This window comes from Xenopus tropicalis, chromosome 5 (assembly GCF_000004195.4).
Source record: "Xenopus tropicalis strain Nigerian chromosome 5, UCB_Xtro_10.0, whole genome shotgun sequence".
In the NCBI taxonomy this organism is placed as follows: Eukaryota; Metazoa; Chordata; class Amphibia; order Anura; family Pipidae; genus Xenopus; species Xenopus tropicalis.
Window position 1 is genome coordinate 29,763,090 of NC_030681.2, and position 23,718 is coordinate 29,786,807.

General features: G+C 36.7%; 1 protein-coding gene across 4 annotated transcripts in view; it reads right to left on the reverse strand.

Moving 5' to 3' along the window:
* Positions 1-23,718, reverse strand: part of kif16b (kinesin family member 16B) — a 131,943-nt gene that overhangs the window by 58,062 nt on the left and 50,163 nt on the right. For all 4 annotated transcript variants that reach the window (XM_002931754.4, XM_012963845.3, XM_012963844.3 and 1 more), the window contains 3 exons: positions 6,137-6,256; positions 5,108-5,159; positions 3,396-3,533 (listed from right to left, as the gene is read on the reverse strand). In XM_002931754.4, the coding sequence (XP_002931800.1) occupies positions 3,396-3,533; positions 5,108-5,159; positions 6,137-6,256 (310 nt within the window). The remainder of the gene's footprint in view (positions 1-3,395; positions 3,534-5,107; positions 5,160-6,136; positions 6,257-23,718) is intronic.

Consider the following 23,718-nt stretch of genomic DNA (forward strand, 5'->3'; position numbering starts at 1 on the left):
TGAGCACTCATTTTGGGCAGGTCAATGCAACATGAAGATTCCCAATCGCATACGCAGAACGACCAAGTTATCAGTCACCCCAGGTTCATTTATAAATGCATCGCTATGTGCAAAGTGCAATTTTCAGGGAAAATCACAAGGTAGAGGGGTTTCTTTCAAGAATCCGAGCATACATGCAGGCTCCCGCTTCCATCAATCAGTGCACAATTTCAGAGAACATATAGTGTAAGGTGGCCATACACGGACCGATTTTTTACTTACAAACGACCGATTCCCGAACGATCCGATGCTATCGTTAAGTTATCGTATAGTTGGTGGTGTACGAACGATCGTCGGCCCACCAAACGAGCCGACATTATCGTCCCCAAAATCGATCGGCCAGGTTTAAAAATTTTGGTCGTTTAACGATAAAATCTGCCAGTTGGTGTGAGTGTCAGACATTTGTCTTTCAACGATTGTTCTCTGCGCATGTCACGATTGCCAGCAGCAGAAGTCAACGACATCGATCGTACGTAGATGTACGATCGTAGGTATTTTACGATAATGATGCGACAAAATCTTTCCCGAATTATCGTTGCCCGTGGATGGCATATCGTATGGGAACTCGATCGCCATACGATCGTTTGTCGATATAATCGTTCATCGCACAACGAGCGAAATCGCCTCGTGTATGGCCACCTTAACTTCTGGCAGGCCAATGTGCACTGCAACAATATTGGCTCTGATTTACCTTGCTGCAAAGTAAAGGGGAACTATCATGGAAATTATAATGTAATAGAAACTTTATCCCATGGAAAAATAAAACTTTTGAAATATAATCGATTAAATTCTCTATTATTTCTGAAGTTACTCTTCAGAACCCACCCCAAAGGACATATTAGACCTAACTGTCAGTTAAAATCTCACTCCAGAGAAGAGTAAATTGATTATTTACTATTTCATACAGAATTTTTAATTGATTATATTTAGAAAGTTCTTATTTCAGTGATATTAATTTATATTAACTTTTTATTTTCGCAATAGACCCTAGAGGTCCAGGCTGGCAGCAATTTCTAGGTTCCATAGCATACAAACATGCAATTTATCAGATTACAATAGAGGGGTGCACAACACAAATTGTTAGCAACATGTTTGGGTGCAATTACGGTTATTCTAGCACTTCACACTTGCACTCGAGCTGGTAAACAAACCCTCTTTGGTGATACATGTTTCAGGTAAGCTTGCTAAATTAATACTGAAACACATAAATGCCATTCAACCCAGTTATGCTGTTTTAAGAAGTTACCATGCCCATTTTGTGACATTAGAGTACGTCACAAAGAAAAATAATTGTAAGGCTGATAATGAATAACATATATTATTATACAGAGATTACAGCATTAATCCACTTATTGATTTATACTGTATAAGTCATAATCGGAAAATGAATAACTGGGTTGCCATAGCAGTTTATATACAAATAAATGGATTGCCACAAATCTACCAGATCGAGTAATTAAAAACAATTATGACATGTTTGTTATTGAAGAAAGAAAATTGCACCCTACTGAATTCTAACAGCAGAGGGAAATAAATCAACAATTGCATGTATGGCTAATTATAAATCTCCAGTGGGAAAAATTGTAAACTAATGTTCTACTCAAAGGGGGGAACAGAAAAGTACTAGGTTAGATGCAGAGTGATTCCCCAAAATATTATTCATAATTTGCAGATATTAAAAGGCCATTACATCTTTAGTTAGTTTCCCATATGGATTTGTCCAATTGCAACATTAACATATTTCTTTTGTTTCATTTCCTGGGTGAAAAGAGGACATTTTTAGCACCTGAAATCGACCGATATTGCTTCCCACTGTATTCCATACTAGTGATTATCAAGCCAGGTTTGTCTAGAAATGCACACTTGAGTGTTTTCAGGTGGCAAACAACTGAAAACCACAACGGAAGGGGTATTTTGTGTGCTCTGACAATGTATTGTTAAGGAACCAAATAACATGGTGGGCAAAACATACAAAGATCTCCTTGTGTGCCATAGGCCTTAGCCTTAAGCTTTCTTATAACATCCCAAAGGCCACCCTATTAGGTTCTAATCCCAATACTAGATACCAGAATGGAGCATATTTATAAGTGTATGTGTGATCAGCAGTCAATGCTGGGTCTATAAACTTGTGTGTAACAATAATCCATTCCAAATTTCATTGAACACCATACTTTAGACACTTATACACCATCCTATTTAAATAGCTTAAATAATTATAGCAAAACCAGTGCCAGGCCAAAAGGCCAAGCACTCTACCCCACACTTTGCTCACAACACTGCTTGTCACACCATTATACTCACCACACTGCTGCACCCAAGAATATACCTACACCTAGTCCTAAGTAAAACTCCTAGATATAACACCTCATATAAAACAACTTAGCTTTTAGGTGCCTCTATAACCTAGGCATTCTCTATCCCTGTGCACCCTTCTGCAGGACACTTCAATAGTCTGAGGTAATATGTCGTAAAAGTTGGAATGATTTGGTAACCTATAGTAACATACGAGATCTTTACAAGTGAGAAATAATGGTTACAGGTTACTAGACCTGGTGTATCTATTGCTTTTACTGCACGAAGGGAACTGAAATTTACTGGGGGTTCCAATCTGTAAGGAACAGAATCACTAACCTTGTAACCTGGGTTGGTGCTCCTCTTCACTATAAATGGCACCTGCCCAGGTTATATCCTTAGGTGCCCTGTGTCGCCATCTTCCTTTTCCTCCCAGCAGTGCTTTCGGCATGCAGAGCAGATTAGCATTTCTGTTTTTACTCTACTGCACATGTGCAGTGCCCAGGACACCAAATGACGATGGTGGAGCAAGGCTCCTATACATGTACCCTGGCCAGGTTGCGTTTTTAGTAAAGGGGAGCCCAGGGTTCAAGCTTATGAGTTCTGTTTACTGGAGGGTGCCAGATCGGCACTTCACCAGTGAATTTAGGTTTCCTTGTCTTTTATTTTTCCTGTGCCTTAGGATCTAGCACTTAATACAACTAAGCAAGTCTTTGTACACCATCATGTAGGACAGTACAAATTTAAAAGAACATTTTATTTCATGTCAAGGAGAGGAATGCTGAACGCTTGTTACAGTAATCTCTAAATTCCACGTGTCAGCTCTTTTTCAAAAGCTGAAAGTTCAGGCTGCTAAAGATCAGATCAAATCAAGTAATAAAGACTAACTGGAAATGCATTGTTATTTCCCATAATATAGTAAATGTTAATCCTTGTGTCAGTTCTCCTTAAAACCCTTAAATGGCAAAAAGCATCAGCAAAATAAATGATATACTGAAGGCCCTGCATGTCTAATAAAGTGTAATAAAGATTTACTGTAAATATACTGCGCCTTTAGCTCCCACCTTGATTCAGCTGAGTTGATTCCTGTATCTGAACTCCGTTTACTGAGCACTGAGAGCCATTCAGAGGAATTAACGTCACTGTGCCGCTGAGGTTCTCAAAGATGCAGTGCTCGCTTTCTAAATCAAGCCCATGTAGAACTACGATAAGAAATCAGGGTGGATTAAAGACAGGAATTTGGAAAAAATTGGGGGAGAGGTAAAAGAGGTAAAAGGGTATTTACTGACTTACTGCCGAATGACCAGAATTCTTACTGCTTTGGTTACAGAGGAACTAGATTTTGCAGAAATAACATACTTTTTTAGAAACTGTTAGTGCATTAAGATGGAGCAAACTTTGACTTATATAATTCACCATGGTACTGCATTAACAAAAAAAACATCATACCATTATAACCTTTTCAATGAAATCAATGCATATTTATATTAAAATAATAACTGATTTGAATGTAAAAAAAAAAAAAAATCTGGGTAAGTAAGTTGGGCTTAACCATGCCTGGGGTGGGATTCAAAATAGGCCCTGGCATTTTAAGAACACAGAGGCCCAAACAGCCCCCACCAGCCCACTAAGTAGTGACTGTCTATGGCATCTTACAGCAGCCCCTCTGGCTTTTGCCAGAATCCACAGACTGCAAGTCTGGGCCTGGGTCTGCCAATTTTATCTTTATCATCCATGGCAGAAGTTTGCAGTAAGTAAGGATGGCAAACTAGCCACAAAAAGTCTGGAAAAACTACTGCTGTAAGGCCTAATGCTGTCTGGGAGTTTTAAAGCCAAAGCTTTAGCAGTAAAATGGGAAAATGGTTGAGATACCTGGCCATGCTAGTAGTCTATGCACAAGATGGTATATACACAAGCCTAATAGGTGGATAAAACCAACATAAGATCCTTTAGAAGACTGTACTCCCATTTCATCCACTATTTACATATACTTTGCTTTTTGGGGGAACCAATACGTTTAGTGTTTCCTTCTGAAAATACAGGAGCTTATTTGTGCAGTGTATCTCTTGCTCAGTTATATCTCACAGATGGTATAGCTTTATTCATACTGCCCAAAATACTCAATCTGCACTAGTAAAAATGGTGTCATGCTTCAGAGAGTCTAATATCTTTAAAAGAGATGAGTTTCTTTATAGGTGTACAGGTTGATAGAAAGGCTCATTTGAAGTAGTAAAGAACTGAAAAGATATTCTGAGCAGCCATTTTAAGGTAAATAACATCATGAAAGCACATAAAGTGTTTTGACGTTTTGTTGATATTACTGGCCAGTTAAGTATCCTGTTAAGTAATGCAGTCTATATAAAAACATTGCGTTGGCCATAAAGTCATATTTTCCGCTTTCATTGTGTAAGCAGCCAAGTAATACACTGCTTGCTTATAAAGGTTTTCAATCACTATCTCAGAACAAGTATCTGTGTTTGGTGTAAATTGGAGTGAAATTACACTTTGTATCGTACTTTCATGTGACACATAACCCGGGGAGAGAACTGCTAACCAGTTATTGGGAAATCCATGAATATGACTTCCCAGAGACTCATCTGAAAATATTTACGGTCACATTTCAGTACGTAAAGTTCCTGCGTGATTCATGCTAAAATGAAATTCCATCAGAAAGTTTACATGCTATATCTGCAACATATTCTATATTTATTTATACATATAAGGTTGTTACTGGCATGTTGAATATCCTGCTGTGGCAAAGTCTGGTTTATATTACCTATGTCTTGATCTGCCGCAGCATCTTCTCTTCCAACGTATGTACGTCCTTCCTAGAAAAAAAAAAACAATAAAACTAAAAAATAGTTTGAAAAACTAATGCTGTTTTCATCCCATTAAGGCCAAGACTACTGTTGGCATTAAAGGCAAACTATACCCCTGAACAACGTGGGTCTCTTTAAAAAATATTGCATAAAACAACTCATATGTAAAGCCTTGTTTCATCTAAAAAAGCCATTTTCATAAAAATATACTTTTTTTTTTTTTTTTAAAGTAAGTGCCATTGGATATCCTAAAATGTGGCAAATTGCCACAATAAAATTGGAAAAAAAAATTCATGTTCATTACCATTTTACAAGCCATGTACAGGTATGGGATCCATTATCTGGAAACCTGTTATCCAGAAAGCTCTAAATTGTTGGAAAGGTATCTCCCTTAGAGTCTATTTTAATAAAATTATCCAAAATTTTAAAACATGAATAATGAAACGGTACCTTGTACTTGATCCCAACTAAGATATAATTAATCCTTATTGGAGGCAAAACAATACTAATGGCTTTAATTAAAGTTTAAATTATTTTAGTAGATTTAAATTATAGAGATCCAAATTACAGAAAAACTCCTTATCTGGAAAACCTAAGGTACTGAGCATTCTGGATAACAGGTCCCATACCTGTACAGAATAGGAAAGGAATACAAAATATGTTCTAAAATCAAATTGGTTAAAATCATGAGAAATCATATTTTTCTCCAAAATAAAGTAATTATTAGACTAATATGGTACAGAATTATATCCACATTGCTGTCAATAAACACAGTCAGTAAGCAGAAGGTAATCTTCCCTGGGCAGTAGAAAAGGTATTCTCTGTGGGCTTCTTTGATGAAAGATTTTTAATCTGTGCACTCAGAACAAAGGACGAATTGAATGATTTATATTGGTTATGGCATAAAGACAAAAGCAAGTTCAGATGACAGATTCAAACAGATCTGAAATTGATAAATTAGCAATAAGAAATGTTACAATTTGTACCTTCAAATGATACAAAATAATTCCAGTACTCAGAAGATCATCATCAATGCCAATGAGATGAGGCAGTTCTGAATCCAAGACAACACCAATACCTTCTTTTCTTAGAGCCAGAGTCTGTTCCTGAAATCAAAGCCAGACATTAATAGAATTAGTAGCCTGTCTCTTGGCCCAGGGAAAACATAATAATGGAAACCAGGACAACTGCATATAATAGAGTTTTACTGGACTGATAATGTAATTATATATCTATACTGTAATATTAATACTCCATAAATAAATAAGTTAACAATCCTTCTTTTATTTCATAATATAAATTCAATAGGAGGAATGTCAGAACTGTGTAATTGCACACTTGTGTCATGACATGTATTAGTGCTGTGTCCCTGTAACAAGTGGTTGGGGAGATGTATTTGCCACCAGCAGAGCCCCTTTCTGACCTTGCCTGCCCTATCTGAACCCCATTTTTGGCAAGAGCACTGCTGTTATTTATATACTTGCACCCAGCCACTGCTCCAGTGATGTCAGAGATTGGCAGGTCAGGCATGGGTATATATATCATCACAATATGGTGGGCCAGGTCAGGCTTTGGTTAGGTTATTGTTGGGCCCACTATCATATATTATGTGCTGCAAATCTACAACTCACAACATTACCTGAGGGTGATAATCACCGTTATGACATTACTCTTGAATTAAATTGAAGATTAAAGGAAAACTATACCCCCCATAATGAATACGACCAACAGATTGTTAAGTGATGTGTGTTTATGTAATTATTGGCTTAGGCACACACTTATTCAGCAATATGCCTGGGTGCAAGCAGACGGTATATACAAAAATATAAAAAAGACCAAGACTTTACACAAAACTCAAGATATTTTATATCTTTCATAATAATGTAGCTCTAACTGTAACAGGAAGAGGAAAAAGACAGGATCTTGTATGTGTGCCCTTGGTTTGTTTGTGGACCAAATCAACAGCCAACCCGATATCTGGCCGGTTCAAAAGCCTATCAGAAAAGGACCAGGTCTTTGATGTGGCCCTCTCCCAACAGGTTGGCATAGTCCCCCTTTATGACCCCATCATTAGCCCAGGGTGAAATGATTGGTTCATTCTAATTAAGCCCATCTGGGTGGACAAATTCAGCAAATATCAGCTCATTGGGCTACTTCACTAAACAAGTAGATCTTTATTTGTATTGCAAGCTTTAGAGCAAAGTAGAGAAGCCAATATCTGTCACTGCCGATTTATGTTCTATATCCTGTTCCTACATGTGCCTTCATCGAGCCTCCCTATTCCCCCTCTTCCTCTTTTCAACTTGCTCTACTTAGCCTCTCTCAGAAATTTCATTGTGTGCGCTGCAAGCTTATTTTTTTTTTTTTTTTAACACAAATTTGTAGAAGATTAGAAAATCTAGTTCTCCAAATAAAAAAGTGAACTGGGGAACAGAGGAACACCTGAAAGCTGTCTATAAATCACTACTTGGCCTGTCACAGTCAGCGTCTCCGTAGCCCCACCGGATCGATTACTTGCTCTATCTCAATGCTCTGAGAAGCAATGAAATTTGTCATTCTGAGCAACAGAACAACATATATCCAGGCAGAGCTTTATTCACCAGTAAAGTACCCCCCAGTGCAGATTATCACGATACGAAAGTTACAAACTATAATAATGAGCTAAAAACAAAAAAATCTTCTTTGATTTTGTTCACTTACAAAGTTTCAAAATGAAAAGACCAAAAATAAATTAAGAAAGGAAATTTGGGGAAAGCATTTGCTGAAGCTGCGGCAAGGAGAAATTGAATAGTTAACACCTTCAACGATTCAGTCTGCCAAGCACAGGAGATATTGCATTATCCACATGATTGGGCATGATAGATTTTTCGCAGAAGCATTGTCGCATCAGATTTTAAATGCTTTCCTACTATGTCTTCAGAAAGAAGCAAAATCAAGAATATTTCAGTGTCGGAGGAGGTAACAGAATCAAACAATATAGCGTGTACGTGAAAAACAATTATTTTACTTACTATGGATGAGATTTGTTTAATAAAAACACCTTGAATTGATTATTTTCAACTGTGATATTAGACAGCTGAATTATTACCTTCTTGGTCAACTATGGCTGCAGGAATAAAGACTGGCATAAACCACTGAGGTCCCACCTGTAGCTTTCCAACTGTGATTGAGCTACAAATTCCAGCATCCCTAAATAATCTGGAGGCCCACAGGTAAGATATATATTAGAGAATGAACATACATTTAATATATCAGTAGTTCAGCTAGAAGGGATGATTTGAACAGTGATAAACGTGATATCAGCCTAATGAATCATTTGTTTTAAAGGTATGGGACCTGGGGTTTTCAAGATAAGGGGTCTTTCCATAATTTTGATTTCCACACATATAAGGTGGTATTTTATAAAAGGCAGCCCAGGAGCAGTAACCTATAGCAACCAGTCAGGAAGTAGCATTAACACGTCACCTGTTTAAAAGCAAGTATCTTATTGGTTGCTATGGGTTACTGTTCCTGGGCAAACTTAGAGATTTTTATTGCATATAGGGGAAAGTCTGCTAAAAAAAAAATGTAAACACTAAATAAAACCAATAAGGATTAATTATATCTTAGTTGGGATAAAGTAAAAGCTACTGTTTTATTATTAAAGAGAAAAACCTCTTTAAAACTTTCAATTATTTGATGGCACTCTTTTATTAAGAGCTATCTGAATACCAGTTTTCCAGGTAACAGTTCCCATACCTGTATTTGGCATTATAACCTAATCTGAGCAACATGTTTGTTATGTAACTACCCCCTATCTTACTGCAGAACAAGGAAAGGAAGAAAAGTCATGGAAGTCAAGGAAAGGGAAGTCATGGGCATGACCCTTTAGATTAGAATGGCCATCTCCAATTTTGACAGCAGCAATGAAGCGTTACAATTAAACGGACACTTTGCATCTTAAAAAAAATTCCCAGAGTTGTTCCCTAAAGGAACTTTATGAGTTCACTCAATGCCACAAAGTAGAAAAAGTGGATAACCTTAAAAAAATGATTTCGCATGATGAAAGCTGTAATTCTCTCCATTATTTTCTGTACTTTTGTATTATTCTACATCTCTACTGCCTAAACATTAAACTGCTTGTTGACCCCAGAAATCAGAAGTGTAGCAACACACAGCAAGGCAAGATCAAAAGCACATAGCACATAGAAGTGTTTAAGGTGGCCACATATGGACCTATAATAGCTACTGACAGACTGCATCGGCAGCTTATTGGTCTGTGTATGGGCCCCTCAGATGGGCATACCCAACAAATGTCTGGCTGAAAATTGGCCTCATGTCGATCAGGCAGGTTTTAAAAATCCCATTGGGGAAAAGAGTGCATCAGCTCATTCAAGCAGTCCTCATCCAGGTGGCCTGCATCCCAATGGCCAAATGATCAGATCAATCCAACATCACCCACATGGGCATATCCAGGAAAGAATCCTTTGTTTGGTGACCATGCCAAACGAGCTGATCTTTCAGTATATAGCCAGCTTTCATCTGTTTCATACCAATGCAACACCCACCCATCCTTAGGCTCATTCTTTTCATATCAGCTTTAGGTTTAACAGTATTCAAATCTTAACACATTAAGCACTAAAAGATGACGGCCATTTTAAATTAAAATATCATCCTTTCTAGTAGTTCTGAGGCATGTTTTTGGTGCACACCAAGGGCACATTAAGTAAAAATGCATAAACAGCATTAGGGTTGATTCACTAAAGTGTGATAAAACGAGCATTATTTATAGCATGCGTTAAAAATTTTATCGCGTCATTTTTCGTGTCTTAACGCACAATTCACTAAAAGGCTATTTGCGCTAATTTAGACACGATGCTGTTTGCGTTATTTAAGTCGCGTAGACTATTTTTGTGTGGTATTCGCCACAACGCACGCTAAATATCGCAGCGCGCTACTTGTTGCGGCGCTAATTACCGCACGTGCACTACTTATTGCACGCCCGCCATATTAGCCATACACACCATTATGTTCGTGAAATTACTTTTTTGAAAAATGACCATTTCCCTGCAAACTGGAGGCTGCTTCACTCTAGGGCCAACACAGACTTGAATAAATCCCACTGCAAAGTCCATATTGTGTTGCCAAAAGCTCGTCTAAGTGTTTGTGAATCATGCGTTAGTATTATTTCTGCGCGAGAATTAACGCAATGCGGTAAAATTAACGCATGTGGTTGCGCGCTATTTAACGCACGCGTTATGCCACTTAATGCATGCGGTAATACTTTAGCGAATCGTGCATTTTTTTGCGTCAATTTTAACGCAAAAAAGCATGCGATAACGTTTATCGCACTTTAGTGAATCAACCCTGTTGTTTCTTATCTTATACTTGCTATAATCGGATGAAGTGAAGTATGGTATTTAAGAAAACATACAATAGGTAGGGCAATATATTGTATAATATAAAAACAAACCCTACTGTAGAATGTGTGACATTTACAAATGTTTGGACTAAAAAAATGAAATGTCTGTGGTTGACTATATCCTGGGGCAATTACGTTATTTACACAACATTATAGGAACTCTTGAAAAGTATCCTGCCTTGAAACAAATTTACACCTGTTGCTGTGATCACCTATTAATTTTAGAGATTGAAATGAAGGTCAGAAACTAATTCATGTTGTCAGGTGCATGTACTTCTAAAGCTTGAGTTCCATGATCTCTGGAACAATTTCAGGAGAATAATTACAGCATAATTACAGAATGTTTTGTTCATTTGCTGTGCCTAAGACTTCTAACTGAAATTATAAAACAGTACAATTAAACTAAAGCAGGTAAAGTCACACATTTATCCTTGTCACGTTTGTAATTACTAATGAAAAGAAAATATTAATATTAAAAAGTTCAAAACAATGGATTATCTCTCTATTTTTCTATTTCTCACACAGTGTGAAATAAGCTTTCTGCAGGCCGTATCTATTCTTTAGCAGGGTGTATAAATTATAAAAGCAATATATTTTTGGGCATCTACGCATATACTGTATATCTTACAGTATCAACTAGTGACTTTATTAAGATAAACGGTAGGATGTGATATGCCATTCTGCCAATGCAGCAAAATTGTTGGATTCCATGACGATGGAACTAGGGTTCAGCTAATACAATTTGCTTTATCTATGCACCTATATAGCTTTTTACTTTCTGCAAGTACAGCTGACACCTACTAATCAATCACTAAAAGTGGAAAAGTCAGGGAGAGACATCAATAAAACCTTTGATCCATAGTTTTGCATTACAATGCATTATGGAACCTCTGCAGAGTTTTCATCATTATACCCTTAAATACATCTACTCCAAATGTACAAGTTACCCTGACTTTTGTGTAAAATGTATATTTTTCTCCTTACCCCATTAATAAAGCATCTGCTATGAATTATTATGATTCAATATTTTAACTTTGTCCATTACACTACAATTTTCATAACATTTTAAATAATAGTGATGTTTTGCTTGTCCAGATGCAGAGACTTATTTTCCCCACGGTTATGATTAGGTTACTCCACATCCAAGCATGACTACTCCTTAAGAGTACTGTACTTTTAGTGAAAGTGCAGAGTAGCCCATTTGTAGTATTACATATCTATTTGCATATCAGTAGTATGACAGCACACGAGTCCAGTCTGAAATTGCAGCTGAAAATTAATCAAAACCTTTCTTCATGTTCCAAAAACGATTTTATCCAAAGTCTTACAAAATACTTCAAAATCCACAGACGATAACGTGAAATGTCACCTTCTAATCAGGAGAGGTTGGGGAGATAGAAAACTTGTATTACAACAAAGTGTGCCTTCATGGTCTTTCCAAATAGGTTTCATTTTGACAAAGTATTATCTCACCACCGCCACTTCTGAGACTATGCAAGCAAAAGGCAGCCCAATGAACTTGAGTTAACAATCATGGCTTAAGTTCAAAACTGAAAGAAAATAGAGGCTAAACTAGTTGAGCAACAGGTCTAGCATGAGTAACAGAAACAGGATTACCCAGGCATAAGTAGTTTTTGACTATAAAGAGATAACTATAAAGGCCCACCAGGCAAAATCAGACAACGGGCAGTAAAAAGTACAAAAAAAGAAGACAAAAATATTACAGAAGAGGGACAGATAATCCAGAAGCACTCACAAATTAGATTTACAATGGGCAAGGGTAAGTACAGAGCTAAGGTGCATATGTAGAGGGTAAACTGCTAGGGGTTTGGGAAAGAGCTGCCCCTGCTGTGAGAGAACTATGTATTTCCCTGACCAACTTGATGCTATAAAACCATTAGTATGTTTCTATCGTAGATGCAGGAAAAGGTGATGTACCGTGTTAGCCAGTCAAACATGTTTACAGGGTAACCCTTTTGAAATAAATAAATAATAAAAAAAAATAACAAAAGTGGTATAAAGGTGATACCTTTATTGGCTAACTAAGATAATCATAGCAAGCTTTCAGAACATTTTAGTTAATCAGCTTTAAAAAGGAATTAAAATGTTCTGAAAGCTTGCTATGGTTGTCTTAGTTAGCCAGTAAAGGTATCACCTTTATACCACTTTTGTTATTTTTATTATTATTTATTTATTTCAAAAGGGTTACCCTGTAAATATGTTTCTATCCATTTACATTTCTAAATGACAAATGCATTTGAGAAGCCATAAAGCACTCACCATTCAGTTATTATCTGAAACGAGCAATAGATGAGAACACATACGGGGTTAATTGCTTTTCAAGTTGCATGGGTATGTCCAAAACTTCACTACGCATAATTATATTTATTGAACTTGGCTTAACGTGGCTTAAAGTGAACAGGACACCTTGTTCAGAGTTCAATAGGTGTATATTTTTTTTTTTATATTATGCTCTGAAAATTTGCTTTTAATTTCAAATGACCAGTAAAACATGAACAGGGGCTAGCTAAATGAAAATGTATTAGTTGTTTATTGGCCTAGGCAGCAGCGTCACGCCCCTTTTCAATATTATTTGTCTTTATGCTAATAGGCTACTGCAGAAGAGTGCATGACAATGCCGTTTTTGCTTAGAAATACATCCAGCCCAAAATTCTAAGATATTATCGGTTGTCTGAAAGAGTAATAAAATGATTAATTGCACTGATCCACTGTGAAGCAAAGCAGTTAATTAACTTTCTGCCTTAGGACACTAATACAAAATGGTAAATGACAGATCTGATACCAGAGTTTTTTGGGTTTTTTTTTTAGTAGTAGCTGACATTGTTTTAAGCTAAGAATTAAAGTCAATGCTACTTCTAACCCACAAACACTGAAAGCAAACAATAAATCAAATAATAAATCAAAATCTTACTCAAAATCTATCTAAAGAAAATTAATATAAATGATAAAATTCGTACCAAATTAAACAATAAGGTCCGGGTGTGAACACCCCGAACCTAGCACAAGTATTAAGAGCTAAGGCTCGTGAAGTCCAATGGTAATCAATTCCACTCACCCAGGTCCCAAAGTGGTCCGGGTGCTCAGGGCCCCGAACCCGTAGCCAAGGTAGTGATTCCAATGTTCAAACGAAAGAAGCTCCAAGCTTTATTAGTCCATTAAGATGCGGGTACCTAACGCGTTTCGTGCTCGTGCGCACTTAATCATAGGCATACCCGTATCAATACTACTTCTACCAGCCCAGACTTTGTCCCACCCTTTTATGCCAAGTGCAAGTTTTGCAATGTATGAAGTCTAAAACTAGACGACTCTACCTAATCTAGGTTTCATAACTATAGCTATTATGGAGAATGCCCGTATACCATTATTGCCTACATAAACCCACTCACTATACATTCTATGGTGTGAGATATTATCAGATAATTCAATTCCAACTGTATAATCAGGGTTTTAAGAGCCATAGTGAAGCAACTGGGATAATACAAGCAATCTCAAGAATTAGTCTTGGGCCAATTCTTGGACCAGGAAAGCCATATATTTCTCATATCATCGAATATCTCTATCACTAAGACTTTATCATCATCATAATTAAAGGAGAATGAAACAGAAATGCTGCACACTATGTTTTGGGATTCTGTACCAGCCCAAGGAAACCATAACGCTTCAGCAGGGAAGGTCTGTGCCTCCAAAGATGCCCCAGTAGCTCCCCATCTTCTTTTCAGCTGATTCCCTGAACATGCTCTGTGCTGCTGTCACTTACTGAGCTTAGGGATCCACTCACAATATACTGTATATATAGAATATAAATGGCACAATATACTGTATATATACAATATAAATGTCACAATATACTGTATATATAGAATATAAATGTCACAATATAATATATTAGTAATTTATTCAAATTATATTGCAGCTCTTAAACCAGTGCAATTAGCATCATAATTTAAAGCCTAAGCCTTTCCTTCTCCTTTAATAATCAGCAATGTAGCATCAGCTTATATAACAGGTCAGCATTTGCTTTATAATTTGCCACAACCCCTAAGCTTAGCTTCTCAACAGCTGCTCAGAGCGCATTGAGCATGTGCAGTGTCATTGACACTCCTAACAGAACATGGGGAGCTCCAATGAATAACATTGTATGCCAAAATAATTTCTGCTACAGAGATGTTGAACCTTTATGCTGGTGTGCTAAGTTCATAAAATATAAAATATGGCATTTCTAGTCAGTCATTTTTAGGGTTTAGTTCTCCTTTAATTTATATACCCCAAGCAAATTATGAAGAGCTTTACAATAACTTATATCAAACAGGGATCTTAATACAATTTAACAAAGGTTACAAAATATAAATGTGTTCATAGAGTCTTGCATATAAGAGCTTACAATCTACGGTTTCTGTAAAACAACCACTTAACAGATCATTTTCCTGGACCTTACTGAAATTACTCTGTTAGGACATATTGGCCTTGAAGAACTCAAAGCAATTATGTGATGCACATCAGTGGCCTCATTTTGGCGTTATGTTGAAAAAAAATTGTGATAAATTGAATGAATCTGACATTCAGATTCCATCACCTGTTTCACAGAAGCCATGATGATTTTTAAGCAATTTTTAAAAGAATGAGAAATGTCTGTTGCAGAGATTTGTTACTAAGAAGTGCTTTTCAGTCACAATTTTAAATGATAAATAGTTAAGATATGATTCTCTGTCCAAGAAAGAATAATGAAAATCAGAAGTATACTTTGGAAGTCTTGATTGCAGTTATATCACTTTCTAAAACTCATTTTTAAATGCCACAAAATCTAATTGTCTCAGTGAACTTCTTCATCACAGCCACTCCTAAATCAAGCTTTAGTGAAATTGCCATCGCTGTGATCTTTTATATCATGCACACGGACAGAACGTGATACCATTATTAAACCACTGTTCTGCAAAAGTTTAGTTCAAGACCAATATAGCAGCACAGGAGAAAAATGACTCTGAGGAGCATTGACAGCAGGTATGGTAGAACAAGATACAAAAGGCAGATTGTGGACATGCCCCAAAGCTAAATGAAGTATAAATTTGTATACCCATCTAGAATATGCAGTTCAGCTTTTGTCTCCAGTGCTCAAACGGGACATTATTGAGTTAGAGAGGGTCCAGAGAAGGCCAACTAAACTTGTAAGGGGTATTAAAGGTCTCAGTTATGAAGAAAGACTGGCCACGTTAGGGTTATTCAGACTGGAGAAGAGGCACTTAAAAGGTGGCATGATAACTATGTATAAATCTATAAGGGGATCATATATTAACCTCTCTAAGACTTTATTTACCAGTAGGTCCTTCCAACTGACACAAGGGCACCCACTCCGATTAGAAGAAGGAAGGTTCCGTTTAAATATTCAGAAAAGATTTTTTACTGTGAGAGCTGTGAAGTTGTGGAATTCCCTCCCTGCACCAGTGGCACTGGCTGATACATTATATAGCTTTAAGAAGGGGCTGGATGGCATGTTAGCAAGTGAGGGAATACAGGGTTATGGGAGATAGCTCTCAGTACAAGTGAGGGAATACAGGGGTATGGGAGATAGCTCTCAGTACAAGTGAGGGAATACAGGGTTATGGGAGATAGCTCTCAGTACAAGTGAGGGAATACAGGGGTATGGGAGATAGCTCTCAGTACAAGTGAGGGAATACAGGGGTATGGGAGATAGCTCTCAGTACAAGTGAGGGAATACAGGGGTAGGGGAGATAGCTCTCAGTACAAGTGAGGGAATACAGGGGTATGGGAGATAGCTCTCAGTACAAGTGAGGGAATACAGGGGTAGGGGAGATAGCTCTCAGTACAAGTGAGGGAATACAGGGGTATGGGAGATAGCTCTCAGTACAAGTGAGGGAATACAGGGGTAGGGGAGATAGCTCTCAGTACAAGTGAGGGAATACAGGGGTAGGGGAGATAGCTCTCAGTACAAGTGAGGGAATACAGGGGTAGGGGAGATAGCTCTCAGTACAAGTGAGGGAATACAGGGGTATGGGAGATAGCTCTCAGTACAAGTGAGGGAATACAGGGGTATGGGAGATAGCTCTCAGTACAAGTGAGGGAATACAGGGTATGGGGGATAGCTCTCAGTACAAGTGAGGGAATACAGGGTTATGGGAGATAGCTCTTAGTACAAGTTGATGCAGGGACTGGTCCGACTGCCATCTTGGAGTCAGGAAGGAATTTTTTCCCCTCAGATAGTTTTTTTTTTTTTGCCTTACTCTGGATCAACTAGCAGGTAGGCAGGTTATATAGGCATTATGGTTGAACTTGATAGACATATGTCTTGTTTTCGACCTAACTTACTATGTTACTTGCATTAGTATTGGGGTGCTTGCAATGGTTTGGTCCCAAAAGATGAAGCAAGACCATGTCAGAGCCAGGTTATGTGTTCAAAGTACCCCCCCCCCCCCCATTTTTTTTATTGTATTTGTAGTATGTGTGTATGTGTGTTTTTTTATTTTATACAAGGACCCACTTCTTATGTTTACAAATAAAATACAAAGTAAAAGAAAGAAAATCAAATGTCTATGAAGATTCTCATTCATTCAGGTCATGATATACATTATCTAGTCAAATAACGTCTAAAACAACTTTTAGATTTTTACAAGTTTTCTCGAAATACGTTTTACAGCGGTGAAATGTTTTCAAGAAAACTCTGAAATGTCCAGTTGTTTTAGACTTAATTCTACTAGATAAAAAATTCAATAATTAGTTTGCATAAATCATAAGATCCTGTTAAATAACAATTAAAATAATCCTGCATTAACACGAATGACTATACGTCAAGCACTCATTTTAAAGCTACAATTACAGTGTTTTGGCAGCTGCCTAGAAAATGGTGCATATCGGTTTTAAGTACGACACTGTTCACAAGGTAGGTAAAAGATGAACAGAAGAGGTTAATAGGGGACAAATGTGCAAGAAGTGGAAGGCAAAAAGCAGGAAAGAAATATGTTAAAGAAATATGCATCTGGGCTTAAAACATCTTGATACTATAAGGTTCACAAAATTAAAAATGATTATTTTTCCTCAAAAACTGTACTTTGTCTACCCCCCCCCCTCCAAATTCCCCATAACATTTTGCAGAATATATTCTAAAAAAATTAAAATAATTCATAAAAAGTGACTGTACGGTAAAACACAAACCACAGATTTTATATTTTTGACCAGGAAAGATATACAGGTATAGGACCTTTTATTTACAATGCTCAGGATCTGGTGTTTTTCCAGATAAGTCTTTCCATAATTTGAATCTCCATACTTTAGGTCAACTAAAAAAAAAATAATTTAAACATTACATAAACCCAATAGGATTGTTTTCTATCCTATAAGGATTAATTATATCTTAGTTGGGATCAAGTACAGGTACTGTTTTATTATTACAGAGAAAAGGGAATCATTTAACCATTAAATAAACCCAATAGGGCTGTTCTGCCCCCAATAAGGATTAATTATATCTTAGTTGGGATCAAGTACAGGTACTGTTTTATTATTACAGAGAAAAGGGAATCATTTAACCATTAAATAAACCCAATAAGGCTGTTCTGCCCCCAATAAGGGGTAATTATATCTTAGTTGGGATCAAGTACAAGGTACTGTTTTATTATTACAGAGAAAAGAGAATCATTTAACCATTAAATAAACCCAATAGGACTGTTCTGCCCCCAATAAGGGGTAATTATATCTTAGTTGGGATCAAGTACAGGTACTGTTTTATTATTAAAGAGAAAAGGGGATCATTTAACCATTAAATAAACCCAATAGGACTGTTCTGCCCCCAATAAGGGGTAATTATATCTTAGTTGGGATCAAGTACAAGGTACTGTTTTATTATTACAGAGAAAAGAGAATCATTTAACCATTAAATAAACCCAATAGGACTGTTCTCCCCCCAATAAGGGGTAATTATATCTTAGTTGGGATCAAGTACAGGTACTGTTTTATTATTACAGAGAAAAGGGAATCATTTAACCATTAAATAAACCCAATAAGGCTGTTCTGCCCCCAATAAGGGGTAATTATATCTTAGTTGGGATCAAGTACAGGTACTGTTTTATTATTACAGAGAAAAGAGAAATCATTTTTAAAAATATAAATTGAGGAAAATGGAGACTATAGATGCTGACTTTTTTCTTTAATTCAGAGCTTTCTAGATAATGGGCTTCCACATAACAAATTCTATACCTGTGTCACATTTTGACTGATATCCAACAAGCTGAACATACTGTAAGTTCAAAATTAAATTGGCAGTTCATAGTAATGGTATTTTAAAACAGTGTAAATGTCTTTTTCTTATTGTTCCTGCTTTTTTGTTTAAATAAATAGAAAGATAAGTATTACAATATAGTAATATAAAAAAAAAACTATAACATTCAGGCCAGAAAAATGCAAAAGAAACACAAAAGATATGAAAAATTGCAAAATTGTCTCTTAATATCATTGTTGGTATCATACAAAGGGCTGATATCAAAATTTAAAATTTATCATATCTTTCCTGACTGTCAGGAAATGTATGAGTTTAACAAATGGACACACTAATCAATGCAGAATGTTTCAGTCCAACAAAATGAGTTTCTTTGAGCAGTCAAATCTCATTCTCTTCTACGGGGTGTTAGCACTCCAAATTGTTGAATCCTGATTAAAATTAATATTGGGATTTTTTTCATTATGCAAGTTGCTTTTAATTCATTAAGGATAGGGTAAGGGTACAGAAAAGAAAGAATGGGGATAGGGACTACAATTTAAGGCAAGCTACATTATTCTGCATGCACAGTTACAATGTTCTAGTATAAGCACAATTTGAGTTTCATGATACTTTTCATTGTTCTTTAGTCTGTTCTTGGTTATCATCTTAAAGCTACTCCATGTTTGGTCCTTACGAGGTAGATAAATAGATTATCAGTGCATAGATAATGACTTTGCATTATGAGCCTCTGCTAACAAAACAAAGGGTGAAGGGAGGGAGTTGTATTCTGGTAAACTAAATATCTACCTTGCAAGGACCAAGCATGGAGTAACTGCATTTTCCCTGTTTAACCAGAAAAAACATTATTCCGTGATTAAAACAATATGCAAAAAGGGGGTATACTGCACTTTTAGTTTATATACCCCATATATATGGGTTCAATCTGATACCAGTTACCAAAATGGCCATCCCTGTCTAGTGCCATTTAATACAGTGATATTTGCTAAGATGCAATTTACTTTTGCAGTATAGGTTTTGGCATATTGACACTATTATTGCCAATTATGATATTTTCCCAGCGTTGTCTCCTTAAAGTCTAAGAATACTCTACTAAAGGAGATAATTAAAGCCTCCGTTTTTCATTGTTTCTGCTAAATGTAGGATTCTAGTGGTGTCCCACTTTCTTTTCTCTACCTGGCACAAAATCAGCCCCTAGGATTTTTTATTAAGAACTTCTCCTTTAAGTCAGACTGGTATGGTTCAGACTCGCCACTCTCTATGTGGCCAATCACTGGCATTTTGGCAGCTTGTTTGGAAAGAGAGGAATGGAAGGGAATGGAAAGAAGAAGGGAGCCATGCGCCTAGGTGTTTGAAATGCCAAAATTAGGGTAAAAGTAATATAAATTCATTTTATTTCACATGTACTGTTGGTAAGGTCTATAAATAGTTTAAAGAATCTATTTTATTTGATTCTTCTGAACTGCATGGGAAGCACCACCACCTCTAAAGGGCTTAATGGGCTATTTATAAAGTTGTTGTTAATTTAAAATAACAAACAAAAAAACTGTACAAAAATCAAGACTGATCATATATTTCTAAAGTGGTGCTGGCTTCTATTATGCATATGTATATATGCATAACGAAGTCACCCTCCTGACTTAAACTCACTATATAAAGAGGCAAAGACTGATGTGAATGATAAACAATATCTGTAAAGCTCTCTCAAAGGGCTCATACACACAAGCATTTCGCCCTGAGTTCCCCTGCAGAAGAGTTCTCATGTGTTCCAACGTAGAGGAATGCAGGACAAAATGCAATTCATTCTTTCTTTATGTTGCTTTCCACCTGTGTGTCAAAATGAATGCAATTGTGCTTGCACTGTATTGGAAACTGGACACAATCGCACCAATGTTCGCTTATTGCCATGTCCTGTGTTTGGTGTGTGATTGACGTGTATGCCATATTCTTTAGGCACAAGGGCACTGCACTCATTGACTCAGGGCACTTAGTAAACCCCTGGAGCTAATGCCTAAGAGTCCTGCGTCAAACACATGCAACTACACTTAAGTCAGAGTAGGAGGGAGGAAGTAGTGATGCCAACTTCTACTGACAGAACAGCAAGGAATGCATTTTGATGCAGGTACCTTTAAAGGAGAAGGAAAGGCTAAGTCACTTGGGGGTGGCAAAATTTTATGCACCCCCCAGTGACTTTAATCGTTTACCTTTTACCCCGGGCTGGTGCCCCTGTTAGGAGAAAACCACACCAGCCCGTGGTACCTGCAGTGAGCGCTTCCTTCTGTGTCAAAATCCCTGGGCCGGTGCATGCGCAGTAGAGGGAAAAGCCAACTTTTTTGTTAAAGTTTCACTCTACTGCGCATGCACACAAAAAAGGAAGAAGAAAGAGGAAACCACGCTCGCAGGTACCCTGGGCTGGTGGGGTTTTCTCCTAACAGGGGCACCAGCCCGGGGTAATAGGTAAGCGATTAAAGTAACTTGGGGGTGCCTAACATTTTACACACACAAGTGACTTAGCCTTTCCTTCTCCTTTAAGAATGGGGTTTATTACAAGCAAGTAACTGTAGGTGAGATTGCAACTGCACTTGCTCTCATAAATGACCCCTCAATTCTTTCAGTTCTCATTATCCTATTACAAGGAAATTGTTATATATACTTCAAAAAGTGCTGCAATGTTATCTGTTTTCATTAAAATAACTGTATGATCAACGCAAGGTATAGTAAAAACAAATAGCATGTAGTGGGTTTATTTAAATTTCAGTGAATGAACACAAGGTTGAAACAAACAGAAATAAGTAGTTTGTTTGCTTTTCTACCTTGCTATTTATGCAAGTACTGTATTTCAGTACAGTGTTGGGAACAGGTTCCTGGACTTCTCATCAAATTCAAAATCAGGTGAGCCAAGAAGATGTTTTAAAGCTCTGTATAAACCTGCTTTGCAGTTCAGTGCAGCAGACCACAGAAAAGAGGTCTATATATCCAATAGAAAGCCCTCCTACTTAAAAGGTCACCTTTTTATCCCATTCCTTTTGACAACCGCAATCATTCTCATTTAATACAGTAAGACAGTTGATCGACATGAGAGGATATGCTTTGGACCCAAAGTGCTATCAGTTCTGGTAGGTTGTTACAGTGTCTTCTCTCATAATTACATTCCACTTGGATTTGTCTCTGTGGGAATTGGATGATAAGACTTCAATTAAGGCTAGTAGATCTCTGGCAAGGTAATTTCTATATTATGTCAAAAAGTCCATCTTTCTATCCTGTGTATGGGCCGTGCTCCTTATCATTAAAGCCCTACAAACTGCCCTGTGCCTTGTTTATATCACATTAGCTAAATAAATTGCTAGCAACTTCTTTTCTTGTACTCCCTTCTCTTTCCGTTCTGTTCCTCGTTTCCAATTATCAAAAGGACACAACTAATAAGCAAAATATAAGAAAATAAATAATGAAATATAGTATACTGTTGTATACTTGTATTGTTCGGTTTAGTTGGGGTTGGTTGCTATTATATGGTGTATTTTTTCTTTTGAATTTGTCACAGATTTGGCAAAAATACCAAAAAGAACATATTTCCCTTTCCTAACAAAAATTTAGTTTTGCTAAAAAAAAAAAAATGAAATCGTGGGGGAGAAAAAATTACCTTTAGTAAGTACCTGCCCTCTTTGGCTGCAATCTGCTAGTAATTATATTCCAGCCTATTGACAGAAGACAAACGTGCCTATACTATACAGGTGCACTACTCAGGCTGGTGACAAATTCAGCGGTTAAAGAAGTGGTCTGGGCTTAAAACAGGCAGGTGTGGTATGGGACTGTTTTCTGTATCTATGTATGAGTAACATAATGCATCATTATTATTTATGTTATGAGCAACGTCTCTTTCTAACACTCCCTTTTAGAGAACTGGAGCATTTGTTGAATTTCATTTACATCTTAATACATTAATTTAAATCTTTCACAGTTTATTATGCAAACAAAAGTTGAGGCATTAGCGTTTTTTATCCAGTTTAGGCATGTATATTAAAATAATAAAAAAAAAATCAACCTGCCCAATGTGCAGCAAACATACCCTAGGGAATGGCAAGCTTGGCCGTTCTAGTGTTAAAGCACTTTGATGTAATTTGTCAAGAATGTATTTATCATGCTGCTTCTGATGTAGTATTTCCCGTTCAATGGCCTAAAAATCCTAATTATACATTAGACATTATTGCATTGTGTACAGTATGCTGATTGGACTATATGCATATTCATGAAACTCTGACCTATATGTGTTTAAAATTAATTGTGCACAAACGCTTATAAATTACAGCTGACAATGTGGTTCAGAGCTAGAGGTGCGGGTACGCCTGCTACGTGGGTTAGAAGTGCAGAGGATCTAAATATCATTATATGAAATAGAAGCACAATTCTAAACAATTTCAGGCAATAATGTAACAGCATGCCTTGTTGGGAAATATAAAGAGTTCCCAATTCTTGAGCAGTCTATATGTACATTTCTCTATCTCTATCTCTCTCTCTCTATATCATCTCTATCTATCTATATATATATATATATATATATATATATATATATATATATCTATATATATCTATATCTATATATATCTATATCTATATATATCTATATATATCTATATCTATATATATATATATATATAAATATGGCAAGAAAAAAAAATCTTCTACAGGTACAATGCTTTATTGCAATTAAATAGGGTGTTTGACTAGCTTTGCCCCATTTGTTGCAGGCAGAAAGGATCCATACGAATATGTTATTTAAGAGAAACTAACTCCTGTCTTTATGCCTGCTTGGGGCAAGGGGCAAGGGGCAAGGGGCAATGGGCAATGGCAAAACATTTCTAACCACAAACTTTTCTGTTAAAAATGTGACAACTGATAAAAAGGAAGGATGTTTCCATACAGAAGGC